At 43.3% G+C, this 14,695-nt stretch overlaps 1 protein-coding gene across 25 annotated transcripts in view; it reads left to right on the plus strand.

Annotated features, from left to right (window-relative positions):
• ABI3BP (ABI family member 3 binding protein) overlaps positions 1-14,695 on the plus strand; it is a 463,829-nt gene that overhangs the window by 251,414 nt on the left and 197,720 nt on the right. For all 25 annotated transcript variants that reach the window (XM_056556215.1, XM_056556227.1, XM_056556223.1 and 22 more), the window contains one exon: positions 452-526. In XM_056556215.1, coding sequence (XP_056412190.1) covers positions 452-526 — 75 coding nt within the window. The remainder of the gene's footprint in view (positions 1-451; positions 527-14,695) is intronic.

Raw genomic sequence — 14,695 nt, forward strand, 5'->3', positions numbered from 1 at the left:
TATTATATTATATCAAGCCAACATATCACACTGAGAAAGAAGACAATTTGATACTTATCTCTAAGTGAGCAGCGAAGAAAGAGGGCGGGGCTTAACCTGTCTGGCTATTTATTACCTGTACTAAGAGCATGATTAGTGCACCTGTGACTACCTGTTATGTTTGGTTACACCTAAGTTTTCTTCTCTGCAAACTTTCATTAACTGTTTCGCTGCTATGTGAGTTCAGTAAAGAAAGATAATGCAAATACTGGGAGCCTCCTGTCGGACATAAAATTGTATTTTCTACAATGACATAAATAAGCCTACTGACTTATCCAAGGATAAATCTATTATAACAGGGTGTCCATGTAATGTTCTGTTATGATGGTAAATCAATGTTTTTTTTGTTACTTATTGGACATTGACATGGATTTATGTTGCTAGCTGTTGATTTTCATTGTTGTTTGCTTAGTCTACAGGGGTGAAATTAAGAAACCATATGTAGCAACAACTACGACAAGAATAGCAACTCCAAAACCAAAGCCAGGTAAACCTCCTTACTTACTCATTTGATTGCGACTGAAAAGTCAATTATCTGAAGTTTAAAATATATTGTTGTGAACTTATTGTGGGAGATTAACCAGTTCTATCTCAGTTTACCAAATAACTGATATACATATTTACACCACGGTTATGTGTTTTAAACACTTTTTGGACCTCTTAAGACAAGGGAAATGCAAATTTTTGGTCACATCATATATCAGAAAAAAATGAATAAAAATTGATCAATAAGTCCCAATAAAAAAGAGCCCTTATACAGCCCCGTAGACAGAAAAAAAAGTTAGTCAGAGTCAGAAAAGAACAATTTTAAGCATACGAATTTTGTAAAAAAAAATAAAGTTAGACTTTTTATTAAAGTAGTGCAATAAGTACTTTGTTTTGATTCTGGAGTGCTGTGCCATAAAGATACCAGGAGAAAGAATGGAGGGGGAGGGGAGGAAAACGACCCCACGGATCCCAAACAGAGAGAAACAGAGGCACAGTGTTATTCAAAGAAGCAGTCAGGGACTCGAGGGATCTGATCTCTTGAGCTTGGGCTAAAAGCTCATTCTCCGTCGGAGGGAGTGTTCGCTTCCAGTATTTATCGATCAGCTTCTTAGCCGCTAGGACAACATGCATAAAAAGTTTAAATTTTTTTTGGACAGGACCCTGGGAGATAAATGTAAAAGATAAACCAGGGGATCAAGGGGAACAGCGACCCCCAGTACCGATTCTAGTAGACGGGCTGCCAGTCTCCAGTACTCCACAATAAGCGGGCACGAACAAAAAAAAAATGAAATGTGGACCCAATCCCCACTTCAAAACACCAGCATTGCGGAGGGATCGATGGGTACCTCTTCCTGAGGGTAATCCACAAGAGGCCCTGATACAACTGTATGGGGGCACCATCAAAGTCAAAGTTCCGCAGATTGCGGGCTTTCGACATGATTGCCTCCTTCAGCTGGAAATCATCCCTTGGCACACCAATAGAGGACTTGGGATGGACGGCTCGGTGGGCATGATCCAGCATTATTTGATGCATGGGGGGTTCCCCCCAGGATAGTATTGAAGATAGCCTCCAGTGTCACCTGGTTCTCATCCCTCGTAGCCTCCGGAAGACCTCGTACCCTAATGTTGTTACGTCGCCACCCGATTGTCCAAATCCTCAACATGGTCGTGAAGATCAGTGATTAAAGTAGACTGGGCAGTCAGGGCAGCCTGCAGCTGAGCAACATAGGACCTAGTAGAATCGTGGGCCTCTTCCAACCCCTCGACCCTATCCAAAACCAACTGGAGGTTCTGCCAGAGGGAAGATATCTCAGCACGGCAAGTGTCCTTCACCTCAGAAATAAGGGACCGAAAATCATCCTTGGTTGGAATTTGAGAAAGAAATTGGCTCCAATCAGGGAGAGCTGGGGAGGGAGTGGGAACTCCCGAGCAGTCCAGGTCAGTATCAGATAGGACATCCCATGACTGTAGGGCCCTTGGAGCCGGAGGTGCAACCCGTGCCCCAGGTGAAGAAGCAGGACCCCTCTGGGCAGAGGGTTGGGAGGCCCCCATGGAGAGCCTACTGGAGGTCTGCGTTCTCTGGGGTTTAGGAGAGGTTGCAGGAGAGGACAGATGTGGCAGCAGAGATCCCTGAGGTGGAGGGGAAGGAGAGGCCAGAGAGACCTGGGCAGCAGGAGGCAGAGCCCAGAGGGAGGGAACAATGTGGCAGTCCTGGGGGCACCCTGTAGAGGGGACAGGGGGGATCCGGAGGTTGGGAGCAGGGGAGAGGCTGTACTGGCCACCACAGAGGCCCAAGATGGTGTTCCCTGGTCCAGGGGAGAGGAGAGGAGCAGTCCCAGGGCAGGGGGCACACTGCTAGGGGTAGCACTCACCACCAGAGAAGTCCCGGGCTGAGGACAGTACAGAGATGTTGCAGCAGAGGGCAAACCAGCCCCATCCAGGGGGGGTCCCTGAAGTGTGGCAGGGAGGACTGACCTGAGAGGCTGGAGGAGGGTCCAGAAGAGAAGCTGCCGCAGCCACCAGCAGTCCGGGCACTGGAGGAGCGTCAGAGGACCGGAGCAAGAAGGAACTCCAAGCCTGGGCTTCTCGGTGGGATGCAGTGCTGGCTGAGCGGGAGCGCAGACTGGAGGCTGGACCCAAGATGGAGGGCGGGCATCCCGCGGCGAGATCCTGAGGCGGCCGGAGGAACCTGGTGATGCCCGCAGGAGGTTCGGAGGACCGCCAGGGGGAGGACAGCCTTTGCTGGGAACGCCAGGAGTGCAGGTCACTTGCTGATACAGCCGGCAGCGGGCTGCGGGAGCGGCTCGTTTATGCGGCCATTCCTTTCAGCGCCTCATTATGCCCCCACAGTACTCCATTTATATGGACACTTTAACACAGGTTTTTCAATAGAAACATTTAATAGAAATGTGATTGCAAAAGAACTAAAGATGTCTTACATTTGTTTATACATTTGCCATTTTTCATAACTTTACATGTAATGTAATGAAAAAGGGATGAAAAATGGACTGAAAAGGGCAGCCTTATATGCCATTGTGTCCCTACCTACATAGCTAACTGCAGAGGTCCTAATCTAGTATGGAAGAACAGTCATCCTAACGCGCTGTTAGAACCAACCAACCAAGAAGCGGAATCAGAAACCAGTAGTTACGTCAGAATCCAAGACAGAATGTTTGTGTCAGGGACCATATCAACAGGCATAGGCAAAGTAAGGACACCAAGCAAGGGAGTTCAATAGCACAGTAAATCTAGAAAACCGCAATAATGCACGTGACACAAAGAAAACCAGTCACTTGTGTCGGTGGGGAGCAGATGCCTGTTTAACCCCTTAACGACCATGGACGTGTATACACGTCCATGTGCCGTTAAGGTGATATGACGCGGGCTCCCGACTCGAGCCTGCATCATACCGGCCAGCCCCCAGCTAATTCCTGTAGCTGGGGGCCGGCGTTAATAGCCGACATGCTACTAACCCTTTAGATCACCGCTGTCAAAGTTGACAGCGTCGTCTAAAGGTTCCTTTATCCTGTCCCTGGTGGTCCAGTGCAGCGCGATCGCGGGGGGGGGGGGGGGGGGCAATCCACTGTGGAGGTAGCCTGAGGGCTTACCTCTCCAGCTGCGTTGGATCATGTGCTCTGAATGATGAAGCCTGGCAGGACCAGGCTTTATCAATCGAGCGCAGAGCACACAGATCGATGGTATTCTATGGAATCCCATTGATCTGTATGAGGAATCAAATGATTCCTCCTAAAAGTCCCCTAAGGGTACTAAAAGTGTAAAAAAAAAAAAAAAAAAAAGTTTAAAAACACACACATTAATTCCATTTAAAAAAAAATATATAAACATAATAAAAATAAACATATGTAGTATCGCTGCATGCATAAATGTCCAAACTAAAAAAATATATCATAAATTAAACCGCGGGGAAAATGGCATACACGCAAAAAATTCCAAATTAAAAGATAGCGTATTTTTGGTCACTTTTTCTACCATAAAAAAAGGAATGAAAAGCGATCAAAAAGTCTGATCAAAACAAAAATGGTACCGATTAAAACTTCAGATCACGGTGCAAAAAATGAGCCCTCATTCCACCACGTATACAGAAAAATTAAAAAGTTATAGGGGTCAGAATAGAACAATTTTAAATGTATTCATTTTTGTGCATGTAGTTATGATTTTTTCCAGAACTACGACAAATTCAAACATATATATGTAGGGTATCATTTTAATTGTATGGACCTACAGAATAAAGATAAAGTTTCATTTTTACCAAAAAATGTACTGTGCAGAAACGGAAGCCCCCAAAAGTTTCAAAATTTTGTTTTTTCTTCAATTTTGTTGCACAATAATTTTTTTTCCCATTTCGACGTAGATTTTTGGGTAAAATGACTGATGTCATTACGAAGTAGAATTGGTGGCACAAAAAATAAGCCCTCATATGGATTTTTAGGTGCAAAATTGAAAGGGTTATGATTTTTAAAATGTTAGGAGGAAAAAACGAAAGGGCAAGAACAGAAAACTGCTTGGTCCTTAAGGGGTTAAAAGACCATGCTTTAGGAAGTATGGGACACCAGTGCTGAGCCTGATTGGTCCAGCATCCCAGCTCTGTGAGGATCTAACTCTGATTGGAAGCCATAACACAGTGTTGCCATTGGTGCTCTAATAGGAGAAAGGACACTATAGTCATTTAGTCATCTGGAAAAGCAATCAGGTGACTATATGACAATAGCTTTTCAACTTTGAGAAGAGCTAAAAGGTCATATTTTGTCCAGTATGTTGGTTTTTATGTGTGACTAGATGTGACAAACTGAAAATAAGCAAAAAATACAATAAAAAATAAAATACTAATAGTCTATTGTAAAGTTGACTAGATATAGATATGTATATTGTTTTTTTAGTGTCACTGGTTCCTAAAGTGTACCGGTAATTTGCAAAAACGTTTTATATAATGTAGATAACATTATGTCCCTCATTTACTAAGTTAAAACCGACAAGTTATTGTAGGGTAATTTCAAGTTATTCTGGCACATGTGTCTGTGACATGTCTGTGCCAGTGTGTTCCAGGAAAATCCATTAAACCTGACATTGCATTGTGAAAAGCCTAAAAAGGGGTGTGGTCTGTCGCAAAGGGGGCATGGCCGTCACAAAAAGGGGCATGGTTTCACAACCCAACCATTTACTATTGAATTCACAGAAAATGCTGGGAATAAATGGCTGGAAATTTCCACCTAGAAAAAGCTGGTCAGAAAATGTTCCCAACTTACTGTAAATCTGTAAATCTGTGAATCCCCACAGTAAATAGAGTAGAATCCTGCAAGTCAGAAATAACATTTCACACTAGTAAAAACTCTTAGTAAATGAGGGCCTATAGGTATATTTGTAATATACATTGATTTAAAAAATTTGTATATATTGGAATAAAAATACTGCCTGGTCCCTGCAGCTATTGCCTGTGCCTGTGCAGAGACAAAAATGCAGGAAGCGTGGGCTACACAAGCTCTGTGCACAGAGGACAAGCAGGGCTCTGTGCAGTGAGGACAAGCAGGGCTCTGTGCAGTGAGGACAAGCAGGGCTCTGTACACTGAGGACAAGCAGGGCTCTGTACACTGAGGACAAGCAGGGCTCTGTACACTGAGGACAAGCAGGGCTCTGTGCAGTGAGGACAAGCAGGGCTCTGTGCACTGAGGACAAGCAGGGTTCTGTGCACTGAGGACAAGCAGGGCTCTGTGCACTGAAGACAAGCAGGGCTCTGTGCACTGAGGACAAGCAGGGCTCTGTACACTGAGGACAAGCAGGGCTCTGTGCAGTGAGGACAAGCAGGGCTCTGTGCAGTGAGGACAAGCAGGGCTCTGTGCACTGAGGACAAGCAGGGCTCTGTGCACTGAGGACAAGCAGGGCTCTGTGCACTGAGGACAAGCAGGGCTCTGTGCACTGAGGACAAGCAGGGCTCTGTGCACTGAGGACAAGCAGGGCTCTATGCAGTGAGGACAAGCAGGGCTCTGTACACTGAGGACAAGAAGGGCTCTGTGCACTGAGGACAAGCAAGGCTCTGTGCACTGAGAACAAGCAGGGCTCTGTACACTGAGGACAAGCAGGGCTTTGTACACTGAGGACAAGCAGGGCTCTGTGCAGTGAGGACAAGCAGGGCTCTGTGCACTGAGGACAAGCAGGGCTCTGTGCAGTGAGGACAAGCAGGGCTCTATGCAGTGAGGACAAGCAGGGCTCTCTACACTGAGGACAAGAAGGGCTATGTGCACTGAGGACAAGCAAGGCTCTGTGCACTGAGAACAAGCAGGGCTCTATACACTGAGGACAAGCAGGGCTCTGTACACTGAGGACAAGCAGGGCTCTGTACACTGAGGACAAGCAGGGCTCTGTACACTGAGGACAAGTAGGGCTCTGTGCACTGAGGACAAGGAGGGCTCTGTACACTGAGGACAAGGAGGGCTCTGTACACTGAGGACAAGCAGGGCTCTGTACACTGAGGACAAGCAGGGCTCTGTACACTGAGGACAAGCAGGGCTCTGTACACTGAGGACAAGCAGGGCTCTGTACACTGAGGACAAGTAGGGCTCTGTGCACTGAGGACAAGGAGGGCTCAGTACACTGAGGACAAGCAGGGCTCTGTGCACTGAGGACAAGCAAGGCTCTGTGCACTGAGAACAAGCAGGGCTCTGTGCATTGAGGACAAACAGGGCTCTGTGCACTGAAGACAAGCAGGGCTCTGTGCATTGAGGACAAGCAGGGCTCTGTGCAGTGAGGACAAGCAGGGCTCTATGCAGTGAGGACAAGCAGGGCTCAGTACACTGAGGACAAGCAGGGCTCTGTGCAGTGAGGACAAGCAGGGCTCTATGCAGTGAGGACAAGCAGGGCTCAGTACACTGAGGACAAGCAGGGCTCTGTCCACTGAGGACAAGCAAGGCTCTGTGCACTGAGAACAAGCAGGGTTCTGTGCACTGAGGACAAGCAGGGCTCTGTGCATTGAGGACAAGCAGGGCTCTGTGCACTGAAGACAAGCAGGGCTCTGTACACTGAGGACAAGCAGGGCTCTGTGCAGTGAGGCTCTGTGACACTCCCCCAGCTCACTTAGCAGGCTGATTGACAAGCCAGGAGCCTGCACTGAGCCCTGCGTGTCCTGCCCACACCTGATGTATTTTGTCTCCACACAAAAACACACAGGCAATAGCTGCAGGGACAGCATTTTTACCCAAGAAGTAAAAAAAATTCCAATCAATGTATATAACATATGCATATAATTCTATTATCTACATTACATAAAAACATTTTGCAAAAAAAACAAGTAATGACAAACCCATCAAATAGTCCAATAAGCTATTTAGAGGTAAAAGAAAAGGTCTCTTGATCTGGGCCCCATCTTTTAGACAGTATGAACATTCACTGCAATGAGTAGCTAACACTTTGAAGAATCTGGCACATTTGTTGAGACAGCCGATTAATTTAACCAGAGATCATCATTGTAAATTTTTCCAAGGCCGCAAAAAAATTACTATTGTGCACAAAAAATATAACTCATTATGTCCTAACAAGACCATTCAGTTAGTCACTGGGTGGCCTGTCTGGAAAACAGGGGTTTTAAATACTAGAACCCCATTTTGACTCTGTGAATTATCACAGAAACATTTGCATTGTAAAGGTATACATAAAGAACTAGAATAAAAAGCAGCTACAACATTTAATTAACATGGCTCCGGTGAAATTCAGTACTTCCCCTCTAGGATTTAAAATATGAGTTTAGCCATTTACTGAAACAAAATTTAAATAGATCCATTCCAGAATTTTAGACATTTATCACAGAACACAGTGTTTTGGATATCAATAAAAATATATCTGCACCTGCAATATAATATTATTACAAATAGGTAGGTTTTCCTAGGAAGTGTTTTAAAATGAAGTATGTTCCCCAACAAGGAAAGTTTTATCAGTTTTTTCTTTTTTTTCTTATTTTTTTTTTGTTGAGGCTAAAAACTACTTATCCAAATGTATATTTGCTCGTGCATATTATTAGTACATAATAAAGCTTAATGGTTGGGATCTGACGTTCTTTTAAAAATAACAATTAGACGTTAAATAACTGCACTGTGTTACAAAAAGTGTTCTAAGTAAAAAAAAATAAAAAATAGCTATATAATAGACAATTGGACATTAAATACTTGCATTGTGTTACCCCTTCACACACTTTTACTGTATGTAATGGGGTAGATATAGCAAGTGCGGCACAGCTCACTCTGTCGCCCCTCCCGCGTCACCCGGACAGAACCGGACCTTGGTTCACGTGTACATGATAAGAAACAGATGTCCAGCGCGGATGTCAAGCAATACGAAATTTCTTTATTCAGCCATAACGCAAAGTGATGACAGGTGACGTGTTTCGGCCGCAATCAATGGCCTTAGTCTTACAAACATAGAGTGCAAATGGATCTTTTTTATGGAGGGGAAGAGTGGGGATCCACCCATGGGAAACCATCCCAGGGTTTAACCCACTGTTCCCCTGCACATAACACACATTATAAAAATGCATGAAAATGTGAATAGTGACCAACAAAAAATTTTTAAACATGAAAAAAAGAATTATTTGTATACAAATATATTAAAATTTGTAGTTACTCCAAATTATGTCGGACTCATATACATATATATGTGTGTAGCAGCACCAGACAATTTTTGTTTTTTCATTAATAAAATTAACTGGTAAATACCAACTATTTCTCTTTAAATTTATATATATATTATTAGGCAGGTGCCGCATCACACATAGATGAAAAAAACAAAACATCTTACTTTATCATAAGTCCTGCATATACAATCAATACAATGATATTTCAATATATATCAATCATATTATATTGAACAACCGGCCAACCTTGATTATATGGATATAACTAAAAGGGGGTATGTGAATTTATGAATGAATCCTCATGTGAGTTGACAGAAGGGAAGAAAATGTTATACTGCAGAATTACATCTTGTCTTAAATTAAGACTGGATGGATTTCTGGTTTGCAATTTTATAATCCAAAATACTTCCCTATCTAATAATTTTTGTTTAATATTATCTCCCTTCAGCTTTAAATCTAAAAAGCTGACCTCAGATTCATCACTGTAAAGTGTGAATCTGAGGTTGCAAGGGTTCAGATTGAGATATTGGCCAAACTGGTGTATGGTAGGTATAGACGACCCCCCGATAAACAGGAGATCGTCTATGTACCGACCATACCACAGGATCTGCTCCTTGTGTAGATTCTGCTCAGAAAACCTTATTACTACATTTAAACCTATCTTATTACTACATCTAATACACACTTTACATATATATATATTTTTTTCATATATGCCGCGGCGCCACCTGTAGCACACAGGCGGCACTGCAGCCAGCAGCGCCGGTTTCTCACACTGACACGCTACAACTCCACCCGCCCAGAGTCCCAGCGTGTCACGTGAGACACCGGAGCAGGGAGACCCACGTGGGCCGTGCCAGCCATGCTAGCACCGAGCGTCGCTCGTAACACCAACGCCGGTACGGGCCGTGGACAGCTCGGGCATGCCGCTGCCCGCCCGACAGCTGCCGCCGCATTGTACGCCCTGGGTGCCGGAGACCGCCCGCCGGACACGGGGAGCAAAGGCTACGGACCAGGGCACCCAGAGTGAGTAACAACCTGCCGGATACCCGGCACTTACCTGAACCACCACTACCACGGTCCCTAGCGTACGCAACGAAAATCCCAGCCGATTTCACCAACCCCTCATAAGCCCTGAGGGAGGGGTTAGCGGGGATTATATACACTAAGCCCCTCCCACAAATTCAGCCAGATAGGCTTTCTACATATCCATAGGAACAGATGGCAGCACACATGAGTAAATAATCCAGGTGAAATTTTATTCCATCCCCAGGCACAATACAAAAGTGCTACGTTTCAACGATCTCACATCGTCATTCTCAAGCATGTTCTCGTGAATTAAGAGGCCACTTAAATAGGCCAGGTAAAGTGCTAATAATTACATACATGAATAATCAATAATAATCAATAATTGCATGAACAAAAGTGTAAATTCATTTACAATAAAAGCTGGGGATATAAGTGTACAATTAAAAGACATCAGCATCTATTAACAGATGTCGATCTCATTCACAGTGCCAAAATTCATGATATGTGCATACACCATAAATTAAATACAATATATACACTCACTCTGACAAGCGCGGGCTATTCCTCCAGTAATATATATATAGACACCTTTTTGAGAAGACCAACCAAAATGCATTGAATAGTGGTCTTCTAGGTGGATGTCTACTATACAGGATAATTAGACAATTAGACATTAACTACTTGCATTCTGTTACTCCTTCACACACTTTTACTGTATGGAATAGGGTAGAGTACTGTAAGAAAAAGTGAAAAGTAATAAAAATATACCGTATTTATCGGGGTATACCATGCACCGGCCTATAACACACACCCTCATTTTACCAAGGATATTTGGGTAAAAAAAGTTTTTTACCCAAATATCCTTGGTAAAATTAGGGTGTGTGTGTGTGCATGTGTATACATCGATACACTGTTTCTGACCCCACAGAAGCCCCCAGGAAAGGCAGGGGGAGAGAAGCCGTCGCTCCCCACTTCTCTCCCCTGCCTTTCCTGGGGTCTAGAGCCCTGCTGCCGCCACTTCTCTCCCCCTGGCTGTCGGCACCGCTGCCCCATTGCCGCCGCCACTGCCCCATTGCCTCCCCCATCCCCGGTTTTATGATTACCTGTTCGCGTCACTCGTCATTGTGCCTCGCAGTGGATAGCAATGACGCATAGACGCCACACCGGAGCCAGAAGCAGCACGTACCCACCCCCAGCAACAGGTAATCATAAAACCGGGGATGGGGTAGGCAATGGGGCAGCGGCGCCAATAGCCAGGGGGAGAGAAGCGGCGGCAGCAGGGCTGTAGACCCTAGGAAAGGCAGGGGGAGAGAAGCGGGCAGCGACGGCCTCTCTCCCCTTGCCTTTCCTGGGGGCTTCTGCGGAGGTCAGAAAAACCGGGGGGAGGCAATGGGGCAGCGGCGCCGGCAGTCTCTGGACCCCAGGATCGGCAGGGGCAGAGAATCAGGCAGCGACGGCAGGTCTCTGGACCTGCAAAAACCGCTGTAGTTCATTGATTTAAAGCGCCCGCTTTAAATCATTGAACTGCAGCGGCTTATTGGCGTATAATACGCAGATAGACTTTAGGCTAAAAATTTTAGCCGAAAAAATGCGTGTTATATGCCAATAAATACGGTATATATATATATATATATATTTATTGGCTTATAACACGCATTTTTTAGGCTAAAATTTTTAGCCTAAAGTCTATCTGCGCATTATACGCCAACAAGCCGCTGCAGTTCAATGATTATATATATATATATATATATATATATATATATATATATATATATATATTAAAACCTCTCTTAAAATGCACTGAATAGTGGCCTTCTAGGTTGGTGTGGTGTCCTGGAGAGGTTCATGTTTAAGGCCCCAAATAGGACAGTGAAGGGGTTAATGGAAGTCAAGTAAGAAGAAATTGGCGGCAACCGCCCTATACCGTCTGTTAGGCTGTTTTTGTCGACGTTGTGAGACAAGTCACACAGCAGGTGTGGAATTTTTGTGAATGAATGATATTAAATTACCAGAGTTATGACAAGGAAGATTGAAATATACTAATTGTTTACTTAGCACTTGCTGTGAGAAGATAGTGCTGAGCTGGAGACACTCCAGGATGGCCACATTTCAGTGGTGAGATTTATTTTACAGCCTCTCCACAGCTGTGATGGTTCTGGCATATGTTTCGGTACTTTCTTCTATTAACTGGCCCTGTCTTCTTTTCAATAATAGCCTTGTTCTAGAGTGAAAAATATCATAGAACAAGAACGACCTGCTGTTATAATTTTCTTCAGATGTGCTGAAATCATTGTTTCTAATCCTAAATGTCCAACTTTTTTTTGTAATCATAAAAGGAAAATCTGAGTTGTCCAAAGGAAAATCCTCACACAATATGGTTCAAAGAAAGTTGATCTTAGCATTATTCAGCAAAGTTTATCCAGTGTAGACAAATTCATTATTGTCAGCCACCCTATAATAGGTTATAACAGGCAGTCTCATTGAGATCATATTGGCACATCTATATCAATATCCGATGGGGTAGACCTCTATATCAGTATCAGGGTGGTAGGGTCTTCTATATCAATATCAGGAGTGGTCAGACCTCTGTATACCCAAATGAAATTATTGCTATATGCTTATTTAAATTAAATGGGCACTGTCACCAACTTTATTTTTTGATATGTTGTAGTACTTATGTACTACAACATATCTCTAATATACTTTTATTATTATTATTATTTTTCATTTTTGGATTTGCAATCAGTCCTTTTTCAGTTAGGCTGCACTCGCTCCCTGCCTGTCAATCAAATAGGCGGGAGTGAGCACAATGGCTCCCGGCCACTGGCTGGGAGGCCACTCCTCCCGCACATCGCCGCCCCCGCCTCGTTGCCGCCGCTGTCCCTGCACGCCCGCTGCCGGACTCTGCAGTAACTGCAAGTGTAATGAGGGAACGGGGTATGCGGGGCGGGGGGGGGAGGAGGGAGTGGGCTAGTGCCGTAGCGGGGGGGGGGAGGGGGGGAACGGGCTAGCAAAAAAAAAAAATAGGATAGTGGGAGCTACCCTTTAATGAAGGCACTTCACAGAAAATACGTGATCTAGATATAGTCTCCAGCTATGAAGAGTTTTCCCTTATTGGTACATTTTAATCAATATATTATGTAAAGATTGTTTGCTGACAGCTAGTTTTAATACATGAGAGGACTTGCAATCATCAGTGTTTTTGTACTATTCAAGGTTCTTTACCTTCATTGCAGAATCAGCCAGCCGTTAAAATATTGATAAATTTGGTATTTTCAGGATATCATTTGAAGGATATGCCTTCTGTAATAGGTTAATGTATAGGTAGTGTGTGCATGAAGATGTCCAACACAAAATGTTAAATAGTCTGGTACAGGCTATTCTTATTCTATCCTGCCTGAGCTGCAAAAAAAAGTGAAAATAAACGTTCACTTAGCTTCCTACGTTCCTCCGGAGCTCTGCTACAGCTGATCTACTGCCCTTAGCCCGGAACGTCACACTGCGCTTCAGCCTATCACCAGCCAAAGCAGGAAATCGCTGCGGCCGGTGACAGGCTGAAGCGCAGTGTGATGTTCGGGGCTAAGGGCAGTAGAAAGAAGACAGCCCGGCCAACTGATCAGCTGTAGCAGAGCTCCAGAGGAACGTAGGAAGGTAAGTGAAAGGTAAAGAAAAGTTAGTACCGGACTATTCCTTTAAGTGCATTTTTCTTTCAATAAAATGTGAGCATGCAGCCAAGTAGTCATGAGCTGCCATCAGATGTGAGGGCTGCTCATTAACATATTTCCACTGCTTTGAAAGCCTACACATTGCTATTCTTTTCTGAAACAAAACTTGGCTTTGTAGTTAAATCCATCTGTTATTCTTTTGTTTTACCAATACACAGGACAAGACACTCATACTGTATATTTTACACATAACCAAATAATCAAAGTCGAGGGTGGTGACATTTAGGTCTGTGTCATTAATTCATCAAGTAGGTTGTTGCTTATTTTGGAATGTTATATACTTTACTATAGAGGAAAACTGTTCTATTTTGATGGTTTTAGGTGCTAAAATAGCAGCTTTTAAAATATTCTGTTGTCTTATCCATGTTAACTTGAAATTACAGAATCATATAGTATTCTAGAGACTTCTGGCCACTGTAAGGCTATTGGTAACATAAACATTTACTTTTGTATTTATCAAATAGCAATAATGTAAGGAGTCAATGCAGTGAAAGACTGGAGTTATAGGGTCCACCATAAGAAGTAAGTCTCTGAGTCCACCAGTCATTTCTACAAAATGTGCACATGGGAATCTGATTTTATTGGAAAATTCATTGTAAACACACTAAAGTCATGCAACAAACAGCACAAATATTTTGGTTACCTGACTTGGTGGGATTTGCTGTGTAGCCCTTGCTTATAAATATATAGAATATTGTAACCCAGCTTGTTTCAGAGTTGTTTATGACTGGAATTTATAAGTTCAGTGTTTCCAACGTAGCACAAGAAGTACAGCAAAGAAGAAATGAATGTAATGTCCATGAATGTCTGTAGTAACTGTAGTTACACCATCACGGTCATAATGGTAACTTCATTCTAAGTGAATGCATATTTGCTAATCATATTTAATCCAATTCAATGGGACAGCATGAGGATAAAATATGGTATTTAATGTAAAAAGGAGGCTCTTGGACACATTTTAACAATTATATATATAAAAAAAAAAAAACACTGTGTATCCTTCCTCAAATTTAATATTGAAATTGCTCTTGGATCAATAGTATCTCTGAAAGAAGATTCCTTTTAGCTGCCCTAAAGATGCAGTTGGTATTCTGTGACTGGATTACAAAGTGCTGGTGGCATTTACATTGCGGACACAAGGATTTTATATATGAAAATGTTGTGTTGTTCTTCATTTTTGTAGTCTTTTGTATCTGTAAGCTTGATTATTATAATTTTTTATTTTTATTTTTTGGCTTTTTCCTCCATTCTGGCTTGAATATATCAATTCCATTATAGT

The sequence above is a fragment of the Hyla sarda genome, chromosome 2 (genome assembly GCF_029499605.1).
Source record: "Hyla sarda isolate aHylSar1 chromosome 2, aHylSar1.hap1, whole genome shotgun sequence".
NCBI lineage: Eukaryota > Metazoa > Chordata > Amphibia > Anura > Hylidae > Hyla > Hyla sarda.